Source organism: Mustela erminea, chromosome 1 (genome assembly GCF_009829155.1).
Source record: "Mustela erminea isolate mMusErm1 chromosome 1, mMusErm1.Pri, whole genome shotgun sequence".
Lineage (NCBI taxonomy): Eukaryota > Metazoa > Chordata > Mammalia > Carnivora > Mustelidae > Mustela > Mustela erminea.
Genome location: NC_045614.1, coordinates 14,818,941 through 14,839,380, shown reverse-complemented (window position 1 = coordinate 14,839,380; position 20,440 = coordinate 14,818,941). Strand labels below are relative to the sequence as shown.

The 20,440-nt window shown below is 49.2% G+C and overlaps 1 protein-coding gene across 1 annotated transcript in view; it reads right to left on the bottom strand.

Moving 5' to 3' along the window:
- Nucleotides 1-20,060, bottom strand: part of UPF1 (UPF1 RNA helicase and ATPase) — a 37,725-nt gene extending 17,665 nt beyond the window's left edge. Inside the window, 7 exon segments of the mRNA XM_032316573.1 lie at nucleotides 1,137-1,202; nucleotides 1,204-1,257; nucleotides 1,259-1,319; nucleotides 1,646-1,813; nucleotides 4,032-4,121; nucleotides 5,730-5,872; nucleotides 19,502-20,060. Of these exon segments, the coding sequence (XP_032172464.1) occupies nucleotides 1,137-1,202; nucleotides 1,204-1,257; nucleotides 1,259-1,319; nucleotides 1,646-1,813; nucleotides 4,032-4,121; nucleotides 5,730-5,872; nucleotides 19,502-19,732 (813 nt within the window). The 5' untranslated portion in view covers nucleotides 19,733-20,060.
- Between the last annotated feature and the right edge of the window lie 380 nt (nucleotides 20,061-20,440).

Sequence of the window (20,440 nt, the reverse complement as noted above, 5' to 3'; positions counted from 1 at the left end):
ATAAATAAAATATTTTAAAAAGGGGGGAGCCTGGGTGGCTCAGTGGTTAAAGCCTCTGCCTTCGGCTTGGGTCGTGATCTCGGGGTCCTGGGATCGAGCTCCGCATCGGGCTCTCTGCTCAGCAGGGAGCCTTCTTCCCCCACCCCCACCGCCTGCCTCTTTGCCTACTTGTGATCTCTGCCTGTCAAATAAATAAATAAAATCTTAAAAAAAAAAAAAAGTTCTGGCCATCCAAAAATCGAAGCAGAAAGGTACCTTGCTAGAGACACTTGAGAAATATTTTGACTTGCACTCAAAGTGAAAATAAATTCACATTTAAGATTTTGGATTATGGGGGGCACCTGGGTGGCTCAGTGGGGTTAAGCCTCTGCCTTCGGCTCAGGTCATGATCCCAGGGTCCTGGGATTGAGCCCCGCATCGGGCTCTCTGCTCAGCGGCAAGCCCGCTTCCCCTTCTCTCTCTGCCTGCCTCTCTGCCTACTTGTGAATCTCTCTCTCTGTCAAATAAATGAATAAAATCTTAAAAAAAGGAAAAAAAAGATTCTGGATTACACAGGCAATTAAATTTATAGCCCAATTACAAAACTTTATCATAAAAGCTGAACAGCCAGAACCAGAGAAGGGCTTCCCTAGAGAACTGGGTCTGTCGGGCAGGGCAAGACACCCCACCACCCAACCAGGAAGCCCCTCCCCTCTGCTCATCCAGCCGTTGTGGGCCCTGCCTTCTCTGACTTTTGTGACCTGGACCCCTTTTCCCCTGAACATTCAACCCTGGCCTGGAGTCACCCTGGCTCAGACACGTTACAGGCCCCAACAAGGTCTCCCAGCACCCTCCACAGTCCTGTCTCCCCAGGCCCAGCTCCCCCTGACATATGCACCCACAGCCGCCCAGGGGCCAGTTCTGCTCTCCCTCCTCCTCTGCAATAAGAGAAAAAATTCCAACAACCAGAGCTGTCCTTTCCCAGAGGCCCAGCAGAAGGTGCCTGTGGGATTCCACCAAAGGGCCATTCCAGGTAAAGACTGCAGTCTCTCCCTCAAGTTGCTTCTGGAATCTCCTGTTCCAGAAACACTCCCAGCAGCTCTCCCTGGACCAGAACCACGCTGAGGCAGTTTTGCGTTTCTCGGCAGGCCCTTCACCTTCCAGAGCTCCTCCAGCTTGTTGATCTGCTGGGCAGTGATCTGCCGGGCCCGCAGCTGCTCCTGCTTCAGAAGGGATCTTGACCAGCCAAGAGAGGAAGCAGCGGTCCTGGATCAGGGGCCTGCCCACTGGAGCTGTCCCAGTTGATGTCCTTGAGGCTGCTCTGACTGGCGCAGGGCTGCCTACAGAAACACCGAGGGCGGGAAGAGCCCAGGTGAGGATGGACCTCCACCCACAAGGCTTACCTTTCATCCCAAAGTGACGTTCCCTACATCTTACTATGTGATCGTATTACCTTTAAATTGTTAGTAATACGTTGCTTCTCCCCATGCACTTGAGCTCTGAACTCTCAAAACTCTTAACACTGTTGTTACAGAATTCTTTTTATGATTTAACCAGAACACACCCCAGAAGAGTTACTCAGCATTCCCAGTTCTCTAACTAGTCCCAGCCCCCAAATATCCTCACACCTCTCCGCCCACTGGGGCTGAATGCACCCGCCCCTCACCTGCACAGCAGCACCACTACTGAGTCGGCCTTGGCAGGGATGAAGCCGAGGAGGAAGACATTGCGGCAACCGCAGTTGTAACACTCCAGAACTGTCTCCCCCAGGGGCCCATCCTTGTGCAGAGTCACCTCTTTGCATTTTGCCCTCACGAGGTGATTTACAATGTGGCTGAAACCAGGAAATGATAAATAGTTAACACCCAAAGTTTGGCTTTTCACCACTTCCAATTTTCGAGCCCCCCGTTAAAAGTTCCGGTACCGTTCACAGTCCATTAGCAGGGGCGGTCACACCTCATCCATCTGGCGTCCCAGGGGACCAGCCCGCCCCTGAACTGGTTCCCCACTGAGCGCAAAAATCAATCCGCTGAACAGCCTTTAAGGAAAACTTTCCTAACATGTTTCACATAGTTCCTGCCTCCTTTTTTTTTTAGTTCCCGCTTTCTGAAATCCTCCATACAGGGCGTGAATGAACTTATGGCTAAGGCCAAAGCTGCTGTCCCAGAGAGGCAAGAGGCCTGCCCCTTCCATGGCTCCTCTCGGCTTGCTGAGGCTTCTCGGCTGCTGCTGCTTTCCATTGCTTCTCCGGGTCCCTGTGTCTGCTTCCAGGAGCAACAGCCCCTCCTACCTTGCTGCAGGCCAGGAAACTTGATAACCAAACATATTAGAAACCTGAGGGCAGTAAAAAATATAGAGCAGCGGGGCTCAGGGCTACTCTCAGGAAGCACAGGGCCGGCTCTGAACCTTCTGAAACCACGCTGTCCCGGCTCCTTCCTTGCTGCCGCGTGGCCAGGATTCTGCTGTCCCTCCCATTTCCGGGACACAGCTCACCGACACCCAGGGCTTATGAACTCCACCTAAGACAAGCTGGCCTCGCCTGGGGTCCACGCATGGTGCACGGCTCTGCCTTAGTCTCCCCCAGCTACCTACAGCCATGCTGCGGGTCTGTCAGATACCACCTGGCCGCACCTCGGGGAAACCCCTGCTGTTGCAAGCTTCGGCTCAGGCTCCACATTCCAACCCTCTCTGGCCTGTTCTAGCCCAGGAAGCCAGTCAGATTATCTAACCAGCTGTCACCACTCTCTGTACCCACAGAGCACCCTCTCTTCTGAAACTGTCACAACTGGGCATTTTACCAGACTGACTTCCTCCCGTCTTTTCTACACCCACCTCACCCCATTATACTGGAAGCTCCCTGAAGGCAAGTGGCTGTCCCATCGTTTCTACCATCTGGCCTCATGCAAACACTCAGTGCTGGCTGATGGAGTCTGTTTTCTCTTAGAGGCCTTTCACTAACTTCCCTGATCTTGGCTCTGCTGACCGGAAGATGGGGTTGCCAGCTAAGAAGTTTTATTTAATTGCTTTTCCTGAAGGAGAGGAACTAATGCAACCACAGTAATGATGAAATTACCCAGAACATTCTGAAAATGGGACATGAATCTGGTTACCCTGAAGACACTTTTTCTTTCAAATCTGTAGAATTAAACATCAGCCCATTTTGCCTCATCCAGAATCCCACAGTTTGCATTGCTAACTCTAAGACGACTCGAGATCTGACCACTGTGTCCTCAGGCAGCACAAGATGGTGAGCCCTGGCATGCAGCTGTGGAAGACACAGGAAGGGTGGGGACTCTGTGCAAATAAACCTGCCTATGGGCTTTTGTCACTGTATGTCTCCAAAACACGAACCCCAGAAGATGCTGCTTTCTTGTTAGCGGCCTGGAGGCCTACAAGACTCTGCTCTGCTTCTCTGTGACAGTAGTGTGAGCAGTCACACAACACGGCAGCTCTGGAGGGACACAGGACTGGATTCTGTGCTGAAATCCAAGCACCAGCACAAAACTGGTCTCACCCCAAACACAAAACACAAAACAAGAGACCTAGTCACAGCTGCTGCTGATCAACAGCAGGAAGGGAAGCCCAGAGACGATAGTCAAGTGAACTTAATTTAATCCGATGATTCAGGATCTGGCCCGTATTAGCCTCAGGACTGCTCCGATGAGCTAAGGCCAGAGGGAGCCTTCTCAGGAAGCGGCTCCCATGGATGCCCATTACTGTCCTGGGAACATCCTCCCCAGGCACCCAGTAATGAAGATGAATGGGTGTGCCAGGAGCTCATCTTGCAGAAAAATATAAATAAAAACTGGGAATGAGAATTAAGCCAACCCTACTTGCATAATAAAAGAACCACAGAGAATAAATCAAGGGTAAATACATTAAGGCATTCACACACCACCATCTGTTTCAAGTTAAACCAGTCACAGAGGAGGGAAAAAACCAGGTTTGTTAGCGTGATTTTATATTGTGCTTTTGCTTCAACATTTCCATAATTTACACACAAATCTGAGCACAGCACTGATTAAAGACACATGCGCGGTCTGATTATCTACCTGCCAGAAGTATTTCCACGCCCGTTACAGAACCACTTCTTGCTGGTGTTACAGTAAACCACGCAAGCAGGATCGTGTATTCCGCAGTAACTAAAAAAGTCAAAACATCAACAGTTAAAGCTGGAAGGTCTCTCTCTGGTTTTAATTTGGCAGGATGTAAAATTCTTTCCTCTTACAACATTTTAAAATTTTTCATTAAACACATACTCAAACCCAACGATCCCACTAGCAAAATCCAATCAGTTAACTGCAGAGGCGTCCTGATCTTGCAAATGCAGGGAAGGGGTACAGGGTGCTGTGGGGCTTCCCGAGAGAGAGGCCCTAGGAAACAGCAAAGCCTCTGCCAGGTGGGGGATGAGAGCTGTGGAAGGTGCCAGGGGAACCCAACAGCAGAAGTCTGACACCCCAAAGCAATCCCTAGCTACCCCACCTTGGACTTAAGTTTCAGGAGCCCTGATTTAAGCAGGGAAATCAGCATCCTTGGCTTGGGGCACACAGAGTTAAGCTGGGACCACGCTGTGTTCAAAAGACGCTCCACTTCCCGGCAGAGGGCGCCATGCTCCTGGGAACGCTCAGCTCAGACCCAGCAGCAAAGGGTCCCCGGGTGCGGGTTGCAGCCTGAGCTCAAGCTTGCAAGGAGCACCTCGAGAGAGCCCCCAGCCTCATTCTTCTGAAAACCAACAAACACATCAAAAACAAAAACCAGCTCACCACAGAATTCTGTATGTGTATGAAGCCAAGCCTCAGTCTCAAACTATAATGTGCTCCAGCCAAGAACCTTCCCTCCAACCCCCCACACCATGGGGACAGCCGAGTGGGTAAGGGCATATGCAAACTAAGCACCTGCAGCTTTACCAGAACCACTTCTTCGGCAAATGTGTAGATAACAGGAACACGAAGACATCATTAACACATACGTAAAAACATTTGTAAACAAGTAAGAAAAGAGCCAAAATAAAGTTAAAAACAAAAACCCAAAATAAAGTTAAAAAAAAAAAAAAAAGTCTCCCGACAAAGCAGGGAACAGAGCAGCACTCTGTCCTGTGGTGGGTACAACCTTCCAAGGAGCAGTGGCCTGGGAGGTCGGCAAGACAGTGACATGGCTCAGGCCCAGAGTGGCCTGACTGGCCAAGTGCCCTGAACAAGATCAATTCATCTCTTTTGGTTTCAATTTCCTTGTGTATGTGTAACAAAAAACTAAACACAAGTCTCATCTTATGGGTCCAGATACAAGGGATGGGTCCTGCTCTAGGTGAGAATTCCAAATTTGGTCAACAAGCAGTTCTAGCCACTGGCTATTTAATACCAACTTTTGGGGAATTTTGAACTCATCAGAGAGGCAGATATTTTAAAGTATCCTACAATCATCTATTTGTAAAAGAAATCTTAGCTGCTGTTTTTACTCTCTAAACCCAAGTCCTCACCAAATGTAATTCATTTCAAATGAGTGAGTGGGACAGGTACTGGGACCCACCAGGACCTGAGAGAAGGCCTCTGGGTGAATCGGGTATGAGAGGGCTGATTCCACCCTCCTGCCCAGTAACAAGGACTATGTATACACTGGCCTGAAGAACCTTCTTATTTTGTACTAACAAATGTCACAATCCATCAACTTACATGGGCTTCCAAAGCCAGCATACCCACTCAGAATGCAAGAGCTCTAGGACATAAGTCCATGCCTCCGCCATCAGCACTTACCTGCAGGCATGTACAGGGAGATCCTTAGTGTAATAGGTATCCTCCTCATCTTCTTCGAAGTTCAACTCAGCCAACAACTGGCTGGTCTTGGCCACGCTGTCATCCACAGCCCCATTCTGCAGAATGCCCTCTGGTCCACCGACCTACAGCAGAACAGCAGCATCACCATGCAAGGCTGCAGCTCTCCGCCCCTTAGACCAGGCCCACAGCTTCCCCCCGAATGAGCAGCCATGACAACCTTCCCATGAAGCGCTGGCCGGCTCTCCACCTTGAGAGAGTTCAGCTTCTTCTGAATGGACTTTTCACACTCTCCCACCTCCCTATTAAACCTACCTGGCCAAAAACAGGGTGCTGGTGGCCTAGGTCATCCACCCTGCCTCCTGCATATCCAGGTCCAACCCCACCTGGCCATGGAGCCATGACCAAACTGGGATGCTGAAGATGATGCTTTGTTCCCATGACGGGGAGCCGCAAGGAGCAAGATGACTTTATACAAAGCAGTTGCAATCCCCTCTGGGGACAGTTGCACAATGTCAGGCCACAAGGCCTGGAATCCCACCAGAGTGAAGGTTCCCACCAAAGCCTAAGCCAGAAGAAAAGGCTGTGTCCACTGAAGATGTGAGAGAGCAGGTACCCCGTTAGTCAACATACTTCCTCTGCTGCCAGTTTCCCTTTCCAGAGAGCAGACCATCTTCATTATGAATTAGAAGTTCAATGTTTAGGATTACCTTCTGAACTCAGGCTATATCCTTACTACACATATTACCTTTTATATGTTACAATAGCAAAAACGTACGAACAAGTTCAATGTTTAGGATTACCTTCTGAACTCAGGCTATATCCTTACTACACATATTACCTTTTATATGTTACAATAGCAAAAACGTACGAACAGGCAACTTTAACAACAAGCCATGAATTTCACAGGCACTTCTGCTGAGCTCACATGTCCATTCAGAGGCACACAGACTCAGTTCGCCAGAGTAACAGGCACTCCTAAAGCCATCTCCAGGAACCCTGGGTGGCAGTCAACAGTCCTTGTTATCTTCCCCCTCCTGTGGGGATGACACATCTCCCATATGAGGCTGGGTCAGGCGGCAAGGGTGTGGAGTGGTGACAAGGACAGGGAGGAATAACAGGAGCCCCAGGGCAGGTGCCAGGTTTCTCTGAACTGTGGGAGAGGATCAGACACCAGCCCCCCTCCCTCCAAGAACCCCTGCCACCTAGAGCCATGCCGTGTGGGGCCAGCTCAGGCCAGTGCAGCTCAGTTCAGCAGTGCCCACAGGGCCTTTCCCTCTCCACTGCTCCAGCCAAGTCACCTCTAAGATTCTAAAGACAGCAGTCGGGGACACCTAAGGGGCTCAGTCAGTTGAGCCTTGGATTCTTGAGCCTTGGATTCTTGGATTCAGGTCATGATCTCAAGGTCATGGGATCAAGCCTGTGCTTCTGGGCTCCGTGCTGCTGAGTCTTCTTGGGATTCCTTCCCTCCTCCTCTACCTCCCCCTTTGCCCCCTGCCACTCACAAACTTGCACTCTAATAAATAAGAAAATAAAATCTTAACAACAACAACAAAAAAGACAGCAGTTCATTTAGGGATGGAGGGGGGCAGGTGGGAATGGAGAATGCCCTAGGGGGCATTCTGGAAATTGCAGTGGTGAATTTGGGTTAAGTAGGGGGTCAACATCTTTGTCTATTATGGTCTCAGCCCAGACCCGAACCCCATTTCACAGCTTCTGCCACTACTTTAACGTGCTTTTTTCATGTAGGCAACAACTAGGTTAAATGGAAGAAAACTAGACTTTGTTTGAAAAAAGAAAAATCAAAATCAACTTTTGAATTTTAATGCAAAGATGGTGCTGTAACATAATTACAAGCACTTCTTTGGGAATCCCTGATCTCTTTTTAAAACTGTGTGCAAACCACTGTAACCACTTTTTTTTTTTTTTTAAAGATTTTATTTATTTATTTCTCAGAGTGAGCACAGGCAGACAGAGTGGCAGGCAGAGGCAGAGGGAGAAGCAGGCTCCCCGCTGAGCAAGGAACCCGATGCAGGACTCGATCCCAGGACCCTGGGATCACGACCTGAGCCGAAGGCAGCCGCTTAACCAACTGAGCCACCCAGGCATCCCAACTGTAACCACTTTTAAGTGCACAGCTCAGTGGCATTAAGTACATTCATATTATTCTGCAACCATCATCACCATCCTTCTCCAGCACTTTTCCATCTGCCCAATTTTCATCTGTCCCCATTAAACACCAGCTCCTCATTACCCTCCCCTAGCCCCCAGAGCCCACCATTCTAACTTCTGTCTCTGTGAATGTGACTACCCTAGAGACACCATATAAATGTCTCATAGTTTGTCTTTTGTGACTGGCTTGTTTCAAATAGCACAATGTCCTCAACACTCATCCATGTTTTATGTAGCAGGTGTCAGAATTTCCTTTTTTAAGGCTGGGGCACCTGGGTGGCTCTGTCAGTTAAGCATCTGACTCTTGATTTCAGCTCAGGTCATGATCTTAGGGGTGTGAGATCAAGCCCCATGTCAGGCTCCGAGCTGGGTGTGCAGCCTGCTTGAGATTCTCTCTCTCTACCTTTCCATCTTCTCCCCCCACTGCTGCACATACATGCTCTCTCTCTCTCAAAAAAAAAAAAAATTAATTAAATAAAAAAATTTTTTTCCCTTTTTTAAGGCCGAGTAACATTTCACTAAATAGACACACATTTTGTTTATCCATTTATTCTTCAGTGGGCTCTTGGGTTTCTTCCACCTTTTGGCTGCTCTGAACATGGTATACAAAGACCAAGTCCCCACTTTAAATTTTGGGGATATGCCCAGAAGTGGGCTTGCCAGATCTTATGGTAATTCTCTGTGTAACTTTTTAAAAGAAACTGCCATAGTATTTTCCACAGAAGCTACATTATTCTCCATTCCCACCCACGGTGCACAAGGATTACAAATTTCTCCACAGCCTCTTCAATACCCATTATCATTTTTGTTTGTTCTTAAATAGCCATCCTAGTGAATGCGAGGTGATGTCTCTCAGCGGTTTTGATCTGCATTTCTCTGATAAAGAATGAAACTGAGCATCTCTTCACCTGTTTGTTGGCCACCTGTGTATCTCCTTTGGAAAAAAGAAGTCCTTTGCCCATTTTTAATCGACTGTTTGATTTTTTGAGTTGTGCTCTGAAATTCTGATAGTTGGCCATCACTTCAAAAAGTCACCTCTCTGTTTCACAACACTTCTCCTGACACATGCAGTGGAAACGCTAGTGTGAGGCCACCCGCAGGGGTCACTCCTGGTGTGACTGTGCCCAGGCACACTCACTGGTTGGTTTTCCGAAACTCTGTAGCCAAGTTATGGCACCTGGATTTCACCTTAACAGCAGTGAAGGAAGTACACATATCACAATACAGAAGGCAGCAATTAGAAACCGACATTTGTGACCCCTTAAACCCAATAAACTAGTTTATCAAGTATTTGAGGTAACAGAGTTTTTAAGAATATTATGAAACTTGAACTTCTTTTTACTTGATCTGAAACTATTCTTTCCATAGCTCTGGTAACCTGAGCTTGGATAAATGGGTATTGACACCTTCTATGACTTAACTTTGATCAGCTTTCACCTTTCCAAAGAGAAATGTGCTACTTTTCCAATCTAATCTCAGCAGAAAAACTCCGTAAAACCTAGGATCAACAGAGGGCTAAGGTAGTCCAGTAAGGAATTAGCATGCAGGACTCCCCCTCTCAAGCTCAAAATGGTACTTATATTTTTAAATGGTTGGATTAAATAACTAATAATATCCTCAATTTTGCCTCTTGTCCCACAAAGTCTAGAATATTTACTATTTAGTCCTTTAAGAAAATGCTTACAGATTCCTTGTCTAAAACAACTCATAAAATTTTTTACCAGGCTGCATAAGCTTTTACATATAAATAAATGCCCTTGGTGATATCTGAATATTTACCTCCCTTAAATAACAGAATTAGTACCTAGAGTAATATAGAAAAGTGCACACCACCCAGGGGCCCTCTTTCAATCCACACCTGCCCCATTTGGGCCTCAGCTCCTAGTTCACCTCCCCTCCTCAGGGGGAGGCATGAACCAGCGGAGAACACATCCTGACCAGCCACGTGAGGGGGCTCCCTGTACAACACCACACCCCTTCCGATTAATATGGGGCAGGAAATTTGGGTCTGCTCTCAGAACTCTTGGGAGACAACATGATACAGATATAAGGTCAGGTAGACTTTCCACACCTCTCTAAAGCTGGGGAGGCTGGAAAGAAGAGTCCAGATTTCCCAAGGCCCAGTAGCCCTGTAGCCTCCTGGTTGGGAAACGTGTACATGCGCCCCCCCGCCTCCACACACCCACTTCCAGCTCCCACTGAGCCCCACTCCTCCCCAGCTATGATCTGGCCACAATACAAACTGACTTCTACAGCTGGCTTGTTAGTTTCTCCCTCTACTCTTTGGAAAGTTTTAAGATAAACAACTTCTAAAATACATTTGACCTTAGAAACTATAATTAAATTAGTTAAAACAAAGCACTAGAGAGTGCCCAGCACAGAGAAGGTCCACAACCCATGCCAGGTGACATGATGGGAGGACAGAAGGGACCTTGTCCTCTGAGGTTATCAACCTTGCACTTCCAGCCAGGACCCCAGTGCCTGCTAAACTGAAGGACAGGACCACCAAAGGCAAAGCCTGCCTCCAGGCACCACATCACTGGGAAAAGGAGTCCCTCTTCACCTCTGCTCTGCGTACTATTTGAAGTAATGAGCTGATCAAGGCCTGCAGACACTCTCTGCCAGGGACTGTTTCATACAACTGACTACAGAACTCAGACTGTGCACAGCAGAGTAATAGGAAGAGAGGTCACATCAGACCCACAGAGGAAAAGCATGTAAATTCAAAAATTACTCCTAATTTGCTGGTAAGAACTTTTAGGCTACAGATTTTTACGCCAAAAGTACTGTACCACTCAGAAAGAAATGGATCTTTCACAGTCCCTCAGTCCCTGAGTCTGCCAGTGCCACAGGGTCTTTGCACTCACTGTCCCTTGACTTCTTCTGCATGGCTGGCTCTCAGTTCTTTGGATCCCAGTGCACAGGGCATCTCCTAGGGAGGCCTCCCCTGACCCATGTGGGGCCCCATAGCAAGTGTCCCTGCTATCACCCCAGCACCCACACCCCAGAAGGCCCTCATAGTGTAGGCTGTATCTTCACATCCAAAAGCCTAAAGGCTGGAATATAAAATAATTCATCAAGTATTCTTTTATCCCAAGGTTTAAATAAAGAATGGGAAATCACCTTTCCCTCAGTGTGGCCCAAGGTAGGGGGGCAGTGGCAGAACCCCTGAGCCTCACCTCAGGAAAAGGCTAACAGAAGTTTTGGCCTCCCCCTAGCTTCTCAGAAAGTTTCAAAACTACAGAGAATGAACACCTCACACACCTATCACCTGGATCCATCAGTCACTCATATTTTGCCATACTTGCTTTACACACACACGTTTATCTTCCCAATGCATTTCAGAGTCACAGGCCCCAAGACAAGCACTTTCTCCACACAATCACAAGCCTCCCACTCAGGAATAATACTGATGAAACCGACAGAATACTGCTATCTAATAAGCATAGTCACAATTCCCCAATGTCCACAAATCCTAATGTCCTTTATAGTGTTTTACATTCAAGACCTGTTATGTCTCTTTAGCCTTCAATTCATTAGTTTTAACCACACGTAACAGCTGTGAGTCAACCATTTCTGACCCACAAAGATGACGTCACATGGTCCCACTTGAGAGAGTGGTCCCCAGGTTCTAGATGAAAAGGATCTTCAGGGACACCTGGGTGGCTCAGTCAGTTAAGCGTTTGCCTTCGGCTCAGGTCATCGCCCAGCATAGGCGGGGGGGGGGGGGGGGGGTCCCTGCTTGGGCGGGGGGAGCCTGCTTCTCTCTCTCCCTTTGCCACCCCCCCTGCTTGTGCTCAGTCGCTGACAAATAAATAAAATCTTAAGAAAGAAAGAAGGAGGGCGCCTGGGTGGCTCAGTGTGTTAAAGCCTCTGCTTTCGGCCAGGTCATGATCCCAGGGTCCTGGGATCGAGCCCGCATCAGGCTCTCTGCTCAGCAGGGAACCTGCTTCCCTTCCTCTCTCTCTGCCTGCCTCTCTGCCTACTTGTGATCTCTGTCAAATAAATAAATAAAATCTTTAAAAAAAAAAAAAAGGAAAGAAACAAAGAGGAAAGGAAAGGGAAAAGGATCTTCACTGGCCTCTCCCTTTATAGTGGACCCTTTCTCTGGTCAGCATGCTGAGTTCAGCCCTATAGCTCATTTCAATGCTCCAAGTATCCTTGACATGTCCAAAGTATCTCCAGCTCATCCTGGGCTGCCCCTGCCTGCCCAGCCCTGGGGATCACCTCTCTCAAAGGAGCCCACTCCACACCTGCAGGGAGCAGCCAGGGTGTGATAGGGGTTCAGTCCAAAAACCAGGATACTTCACAGGACAATGACCCAGACTGAACCCCACCTCAGGGGTGTTAAAGGAAGAGGAAGGGGCTGCCCTGGAGAGCAGGACCAGGAGACAAGACAATCACATTAATACTGGACCTCACAAAGAACCAGACCAAGCCAAGTCATTTTCTGACTAGTGAGAATGTGACTGTGGAGTCAGGGAAACCCCATGTATTAGATGATCCCAGAAAAACCACTGTCATGCTGTTCCTCTGACAACAGCAGTGCTGTGAGAGAAAGATGCTTTTTTTTTTAATTTTTAAGATTTTATTTATTTATTTAACATAGACACAGTGAGAGAGGGAGGGGGAGTGGGAGAGGGAGAGGGAGAAGCAGGCTCCCTGCTGAGCAGAGAGCCCAACAGGGTGCTGAATCCCAGGACCCTGGGATCATGACCTGAGCTGAAGGCAGACACTTAACCGACTGAACCACACAGGTGCCCTGAAAGATGCCTTTCGTTTCTAGAATTGCATGCTAAATACAATAGGTCACAGTGACTGGATATCACTAACTCATACGGCTCAACCTCAGAAGGAAGGGTGAAATGACGAGGTGGATTTGTTTTAGAAGAGAAATGGGGAGAGGCAAATCTTCACAATCGCTGAACTGAGGAAATGGGTATCAGGGTTTGTTTTACTTACAGAGAATTCATAATCAACATTTTTACACAATACGGCTGGACAAGGTGACCTCCTGGAATCCAGGTTAATTCCATGGAGCCACACACTCAAAAAAAGAGTAAAGGAAAACAAGCACAGCTCTGACGAAACACCTTCCAGTCTAGGATACAGAAAGCCACCTCCCCAGATTCACTGTCATCCCGGCAGCTGAGCTCTGCAAAGAGCTAAGCCGAGGGGAAGGTGCCGTCCTCAGTTGTGACAAAGGGCTGCGCACAGAGCTCAACAAGCCTCCTATGTCTAGAAGCCATCCTGGCAACAGTCTGCAGGGATCCTTAGAAGCCTGGCTTGCCTCGGTAGTCCAGCTCACAAGCTGCTACCAGACCGACACATATGAATGGCACAATGACCCTTTCCCAGCCATGGCGTCCCAGGACTTAGGACCTCGGTATTTATCAGAGGTAGCAGGGTTCTGTTCTCAACAATAGCTCCTCTGGCAAGAAGAGTTCAAAGCACCCCCCTCCAAGAGGGGGACTCTGAGACCTGGAAAGGAACACCAAAGACTCAGCCAGACTCGCTGCCCTTCTGCACCTTCTAGGCTACAATCTGTTCTGGGTCCCACTGAGCAGAGCTGGGTGTCAGGACCCTTCTCTGTAGTCAGGACTACTGCCCACCACCAAAAGACCACCCTGCCACGGTGACCACCCCAACTGCCCCCCCAGCTGAGAGCCACAGCCCAGAATCTGCCCCCTCCAGCCTCTGTACGTGCTGCCCTGGTGGGGTCTTTTGCCCTTCCTCTCAGGGCAGTGCCTCCAAAGGCTCCGCTAACCAGAAGCACCACCCCACACCTCCCATCAGAGGAGAGCCCTGCCTCACCCTTGGGGGGGCCTGATGAAAACCACACACAGAAACTCATGTCTGCTCTAGCTATAATTCCTTCTGAGGACTCAGGGCCAACAGAGTATCCAGTATAGTGAACCCGTCCCAGGAGGAGTGGCCACTCTGGCCACCTGGCAGAGTGGTAGCTCATGCACATTCACTTGCGCACATGGGCAAACATCTGAGCACCATGCCACTCTGCCTGCACTCCCCTCTGGCCTTACCCACACTCTGCTGTGTTGACCCACCATCTAAGGGCCCTTTCTCCAAGAAGTGAGGTCCCAGCACTTCCACAGCTCCATGAGGCCCCACAATTCAGCCCAAGCCCCTTGGCATGGCATCCCTGCCTGTGTCTGCACCCACTCTCCCTCTACACCAAGCCAAGTGTAGGGCCCCATGCTCACCCCTCGTCCTAGGAGGCATGCCTTCCTGAACAACTCAAGGACCACTACTTATAAAAGCTTTCCCTGTGCAGTGCAAACCACTCTCTTTTCTGGGTCCTCATGATCCCTAAGGTCAACTGCAGTCTGGCCAGCACCTGTCATCTCTAACAAAATAACTACAGATGGCAAAGGATTCACTTTGACCTCCAGCCCTCACAGAGCTCAGCAAGGCAAGGAGGTAAGAACTGCTGAGAGTGGCAAGAGCCAAGGACCATGCCAAAGAGGCTGACCTGACAGCCTGTACAGTGGGGACAAGAGTAAACATGAACAGGTATATGAGGGCACCCAGGTTCACCCTGAAAGCAGTGTGGCCAGGCTCAAGTGGAGGGCCCAGCACACAGGGCGGTGAATCTCCCCAACATGTGGCTGGGAATGGCTGAGCACAGGATCACTCCATTTCCCTACCTTAGAGCCACTGAGAATACACTACAAAGATTAACAGGAGCAAAAATGAAGAAGGAAAGAAAAAGAGAAGTGAAGGAGAATCAAAGACAATGAACAACTGTGGGATGATCAAACTCCCCAAATTTACTAGGAAACACTGAGCTGCACACATACAAACAAGAGACTCTACAGTATGTGATCATGCCTCAATAAAGCTATTAGAAAGATGTCTCCTTTCTGTTGTTGTTGTTGTGGGAGCCAGAAAGAGAACGTTTTTGGTTAATACTGATATTGTAGGGATGCCTAGGTGGCTCAGTGGGTTAAGCCTCTGCCTTCAATTCATGTCATAATCCCAGGGTCCTGGGACTGAGTCCCATATCAGGCTCTCTGCTCAGCAGGGAGCCTGCTCCCCACCTCCCCCACCTACTTGTGATCTCTCTGTCATAAACAAATAAAATCTTTAAAAAATATATTGATATTGTACTAGTGTTAATTTTGCCTTCCATCATACTGAATCTGGGTTAAGAAATTGGGGTAAATAAAGTAAGAAGTCATTTTGCTTATGTGACTGACACAGAAGCCCTTCCTCTCCCCTAATCGCCCATAGAGTTCTAACCATCTGGAAACAAACCCAGGAAATCCAATAAGGGGAAAGTGCCGGACGAACACTTGCCAGAGCTCCTGCAAGGTTATCAGCCTTTTATCTCCAATTTTCTCAAGGTGTGCTTATATCACAGCTGAACTGAGTGTTCATGAAACCTGATGGAAAAAGTCACTCAAATTTTTAACTCACCACTTTCAGGAACCCCTGGACTGTATCAAACTCATTCCTCCTCTTCATAAGCTACATGCCAGTAAGCAGAAGATGATCTGTTTACCTAGCCGGTCATGAATACGTTAGCACAGTACCTTCCACGATGAATTCTGAAGGCAGTCACAAACTATGGTTCTGAAGACCAAGTAGCAACTCTTTAGCCAAGTATCTCACTGCTTAAATAGGAAAAAGAAGCCCAAGTGTATGTACTCAAGACTACAACCGATAGGGACTGGCTCAGTTCGTAGAGCGAGCAATGCTTCACCTCAGGGTCATGAGTTCAAGCCCCAAGCTGGGCACGGAGTCTACTTAGAAAAGACTACAAATGATGAGGAGCCTCTGCTGATCTGTTTACCTGCGGATGGCTGCTGGGGCTGTCTCCCATCCGGGGCTCTCACGAACCAAGCAGCTATAAACACTCAGAGCAGCTCCACGTGTGGACAACTGCCTTTGCTTCTCTGTTGGACCACAGAGGTGGGTGTGAACCATTCTACCAGCAAGGTATGAAAGTTCCAAGTGGTTTTCCATCCAGCCTTTTAAAAAATTTGAGCCACTCTTATGAGTGGGTAGTGGTATCTCTGGGTGGTCTTCAAGTTTCACTGGGGTATAACTGACATACAATAAACAGTGCAGGCTTAAAGTGTACATTTTATAAACTGACATACATCAATGTATGTAAACACCCACAATCAAGATAAGGAACACATCTACCACCAAGTCTCCTTATGCCCTTTGTCATCCCTTCCTCCTTCCCCCCCCCCCCAACGGATCTGCTTTCTATTACTACTAGTTAGCTAGCACTTTCTAGAGCTTTTTATGAACAGAATCAGAGAGTATACACTTTTTTGGTCACAATACTTTTACTCTGTGTAATTATTCTGAGATGCAGCCACATTACTGTGTGTATCAATAGTTTGTTCGTTCTTTCTTTTTCTTTCTTTCTTTTAAAGTCAGGTAGTGTTCCCAACTCAGATTTTTACTGTAATTTCCATATTTGAAAAAAACATGACAGTAGTGACCATCAAAAGGAAATATAACAACTAGACACGGCAGAAGGTTTGTAATACCAGCTATTATGCAAAGCACTTCTGAAATTACCTTTCCTGCCCTTTGAGGGGTAGGGAAATGGCCCAGGAGAGACTTAGATAAGCAAAAGAAAATGGTCCCTTGTATCTTAAGACACTTGGCAGGATTATGTCAGCACTTTTCATCCCAGGATCTCAAGGGCTTTAAGAAATACCAGTTTTACTTCCTAAACAAGAATACAAATGTTCCCTGAAACAAATAATACATATATTAATAAAAAGAAAAGAAAACAAGTGTTATTTGAATGGACTCAGAGCTCAGCAGGAGTCACCCAGTCCTGCCATTCTCCTACTCTGGCAGGGACACACATTCCGCCTCTAAACAAACTTTCAGGTAAAACCAACTAAGCAAAACTGGTATCAAATGTGGCTGCATGCTGGGAAATAGTCTGGCAGCTCCTGGAAGGGTCACGCACAGAGGTACCACACAACCCAGCAAACTCACCTACCGCCGCACAGAAACTTGCACATGAATGTCCACGGCAGCATTACTTATATAACAACTAAAGGCAGAAACAACCCAAATGTTCACCATCAGGTAAGCGGATCAACAGAATGTAGTCTGTCTGTACTATGAAATACTATTCAGTCCCAGCAAGAAATGGGAGTAGATTCGTGTTACACCACGGATGAACCTTGAAACATGTTCAGTGAAAAGAAGCCAGACACAGAAGACCACACATTATCATTTACAGCAAATGTCCACAGTAGGTAAACCCGAGCATTTAGATTAGTGCTTGCTTCGCGTTGGAGAAGGCAGGACGAACAAGCTAAGAGGTGTGGGTTTCTTTTCAGGGTGCTGAAAATGTCCAAAAATTGATTATGGAGATGGCTGCACACCTGTGAAGTACTAAAAGGTACTGAACTGTACACTCTAAATGGGCAAACCCTATGGTCTATGAATTCTATCTCAAGAAAGCTGTGAAACAAAAGGGGATGCACAGCATTTGATAAGTCACAGCCACTCACCCAGTAAGATAAAATCAAAAGGCATTCAGAATGGGTTTTTTGAGTCTTTCTGAAAGCCCCATCATACCATTAGCTACACAGCCAACTCCTGAGGACAAATAAGGAAAATCCCAGATGTTGTAGGCAGCCAATGCCACCAACTGGCACAGGAGATACTCAACTTTTTTCCATTTTCCAATTCTATTCAGACTTTTCTGTCCCCAAATTCAGGGCCTTCTCTTGTGATACAAATGTAATTACTCCCATTTCCCAAACACAAGAGGTAGGCTATAGGTGAGTGGGTCATCAGAGTTAACTAAAGGTAAGGAAGGATAAAGCCTTCTGATGTCATCAGAACTCAAGTGAGCTCAACTCAACATCTACCTACAGTGGAGAGTTTTAAGGTCTTATTTTACACAGCTCAGTGTCCAGGTGCAGAAAAACAGATCATTTCAACTTAAAGAGAAGGACACACCCTGCAATTAATTGCACACAGAATGCAAGGAACAAAACTTGAAGTCAGAGCTGCTGTATTACATTAGTTCAGTTTAAAAAGAATTTCCAATAGAACAATTACCTTTCCCATTCCTGAGCTGCCATGAATCATGGCACACTGCTCAACTGAGAGCTCTTTCTCCTCAGCCTTCTAGACAAGTTATAGACAGCGCTATCTGGTCCACCTAAACATGAGTCCAGATTTCGTGTATGTTTAAAAACAACAAAAATGAAACTCCTATACCCCCTTTTCACAGCTGTGGAAACAAGAGAGGTCTACAGAGTATGAAACTACAGGTGTTGTTATGAGCCTCCAACAGCTCATTGATTTCTCCAGGCAAACTCTCCCGACTCTACCTTCCTCCACCATATGTAAACCAAACTGAAAAAACATACATACTTGCACACCTGTCTCCCTGATGCTCCGCCCATCAGGCATCTATTTTTAAGGAATCTGGGGTTAGAATGAGTCAAATGTTTTCTGCTTCTATTAGGGGCTAAAAGAAAATCTAAGTGGGTGGTCTACCCACGGGAGTGACTCAATCAACTAGAATGCAAGCCCTCCCAGAGTCTGAGCTCACTGTGGCTGAGATGGGGTGGCTCCCCCAGCCCTGACAGTGGGTCCTCATGCCAAGGGACTCCTGTGACAAGGGATCCCAGCCGAAGACCCCACTCAGTTCCCTCTGCATCTTCAGGGCAGGGGCCTAGGTTCAAGAAGGCTGAGCGTGATACTTCCCATAACACATACCCAAACTTAAAATACTTAAGTAGCTTTCCCTGAACATTCACATCACTGAAAACAAACTGTCCAACGTGGCAGTACCATTTATGTAAAACCCACTATCACTACCCCACTGGAGGAAAAAACTCAAGCCTAACTTTTCCAAGGCAGGGCTGTAGAGTTACATAACAGGTCGGTTTCAGCAACAGGCAATGCAAGGAGGAAAAACAAAACGCAACCTGTCTCTCGAATAATCTCAGTAGTTACCGCGTATGAGCTTCTCCACTGGAGGAAAAAATTCCGTTTCTGCTCTGGGAGCTTCGACCCTCCCCTCTCCCGGGTCCCCGAGCCCGGGTAAATTTGAACCCGTGGCTCAACGGGCATGATTAGGGGAGTGGGGGAACCACAGGTGGGGGGTGGGGCAGGGAGGACGAATCCGCCACAAGGGGAACGGGGCAGATCACCACCCCGGGAGCCGGCATGAGCAAGGCACGAACCCAGCAGGAGGGAAACCCGGAGAGAGATCACCTCCGACCTGGCCAGGGACAGACCGAGGGCAGGTCACCTCGGACACGCCCGGAAGGGACTTCGGGCTGGTGACCTAAGACGCGGCCTGAGATAGTCTTGAGCAAATCATCCGGACCGAACCAGAGCCGGACTCTAAACAGATCTACCTGGGCCCGGCTGAAGACCGAGAACCTAGGCAGGTTATTCCGGACCCGGCTGGAATGGGGGGACCCGGGGAAGGTCAGCCCGGGCCTGAGTGGAAGACCAGGGACAGGTTACTCCGGACCCGGCCAGAGTGTGGGACCCGGGGAAAGTTCCCGGGCGCCGAGGCCCGGCCCGGGCTTCCGGCGCCGCCATGTGCAGCTCACCTGCGCGTCCAGCTGTCCGGCCGCAGCTCCCGCGCCCGCGCCAACCGGGCCGCCCGCGCCACCTCCTCCGGGGCCGCCGGGGCCACCCGGGGGCGTCTGCGTCTGGCTAGGGAGAGTGAAGTCGGTGAACTCGAACTCTGAGCCCTGTGTGTCGGCGCCAAGCAGCTCGGCTTCCTCGGTGTCCAGGAAGGTGAGCGTCTGAGAACTGGGCCCGTACGCCTCCACGCTCATGGTGCCGCCGAGTAGGGCCCTCAGACCGGCTCCCCGCCGCACTCGAGCCCGCCGCCGCGCTGAGGCCTAGGCCGCAGGCTTCGAGCTGCTGCCGCCGCCGCGCCCACGCTCCTAAACCGGACTGAAACGCCTGCCGCGGCGCGAGCCGGGACAAAAGCCACGCGTGCCAAGGCGCCGCTGCCGCCGAACCCCTCAGAGCCGCTTCTCCCCTCGGAGCCGCCCGCCGCTCGCAGCCCCCGGCAGGAACCGCCGCCGCCGCCGCCGCCGCCGCCGCCACCGTCGTGCGCGTGCGCGAGCCCGACGCCGGCGAAGGTGCGCGTGTGCGAGCCCGACGCCGGCGCAGGCGCGCGCGCTCCTCGCGGACGCCTCCAACCGCGCCCGGACGCCCGCAGCCGAGTAGGCCGGCGGAACACCTAGCACGCACGCGCGGGGGGCGGGGCTTTTAACCGCCGCCTCGCGGGCCGCACGAGGACGTGGTCCCGCCCCAACCGCTGCTCAGTGGCGCCCGGCGGCGTGGCTGCGGTGGTTGCTTCCGTAGGGGCGGCGACTGTGCCTCGGCTTAATTGAGCACTATCTGGTTGATTTACAAAGGTGGTGTCGGAACACCCAGTTGAGGAGGCTTGGCAGGGACAATGTACCTCCATCTCTGAGAGAAGCTCCCTGCCTCAGTTTCCCCATCTGTAAAATGGGGTTGCCTGGCACAGAACC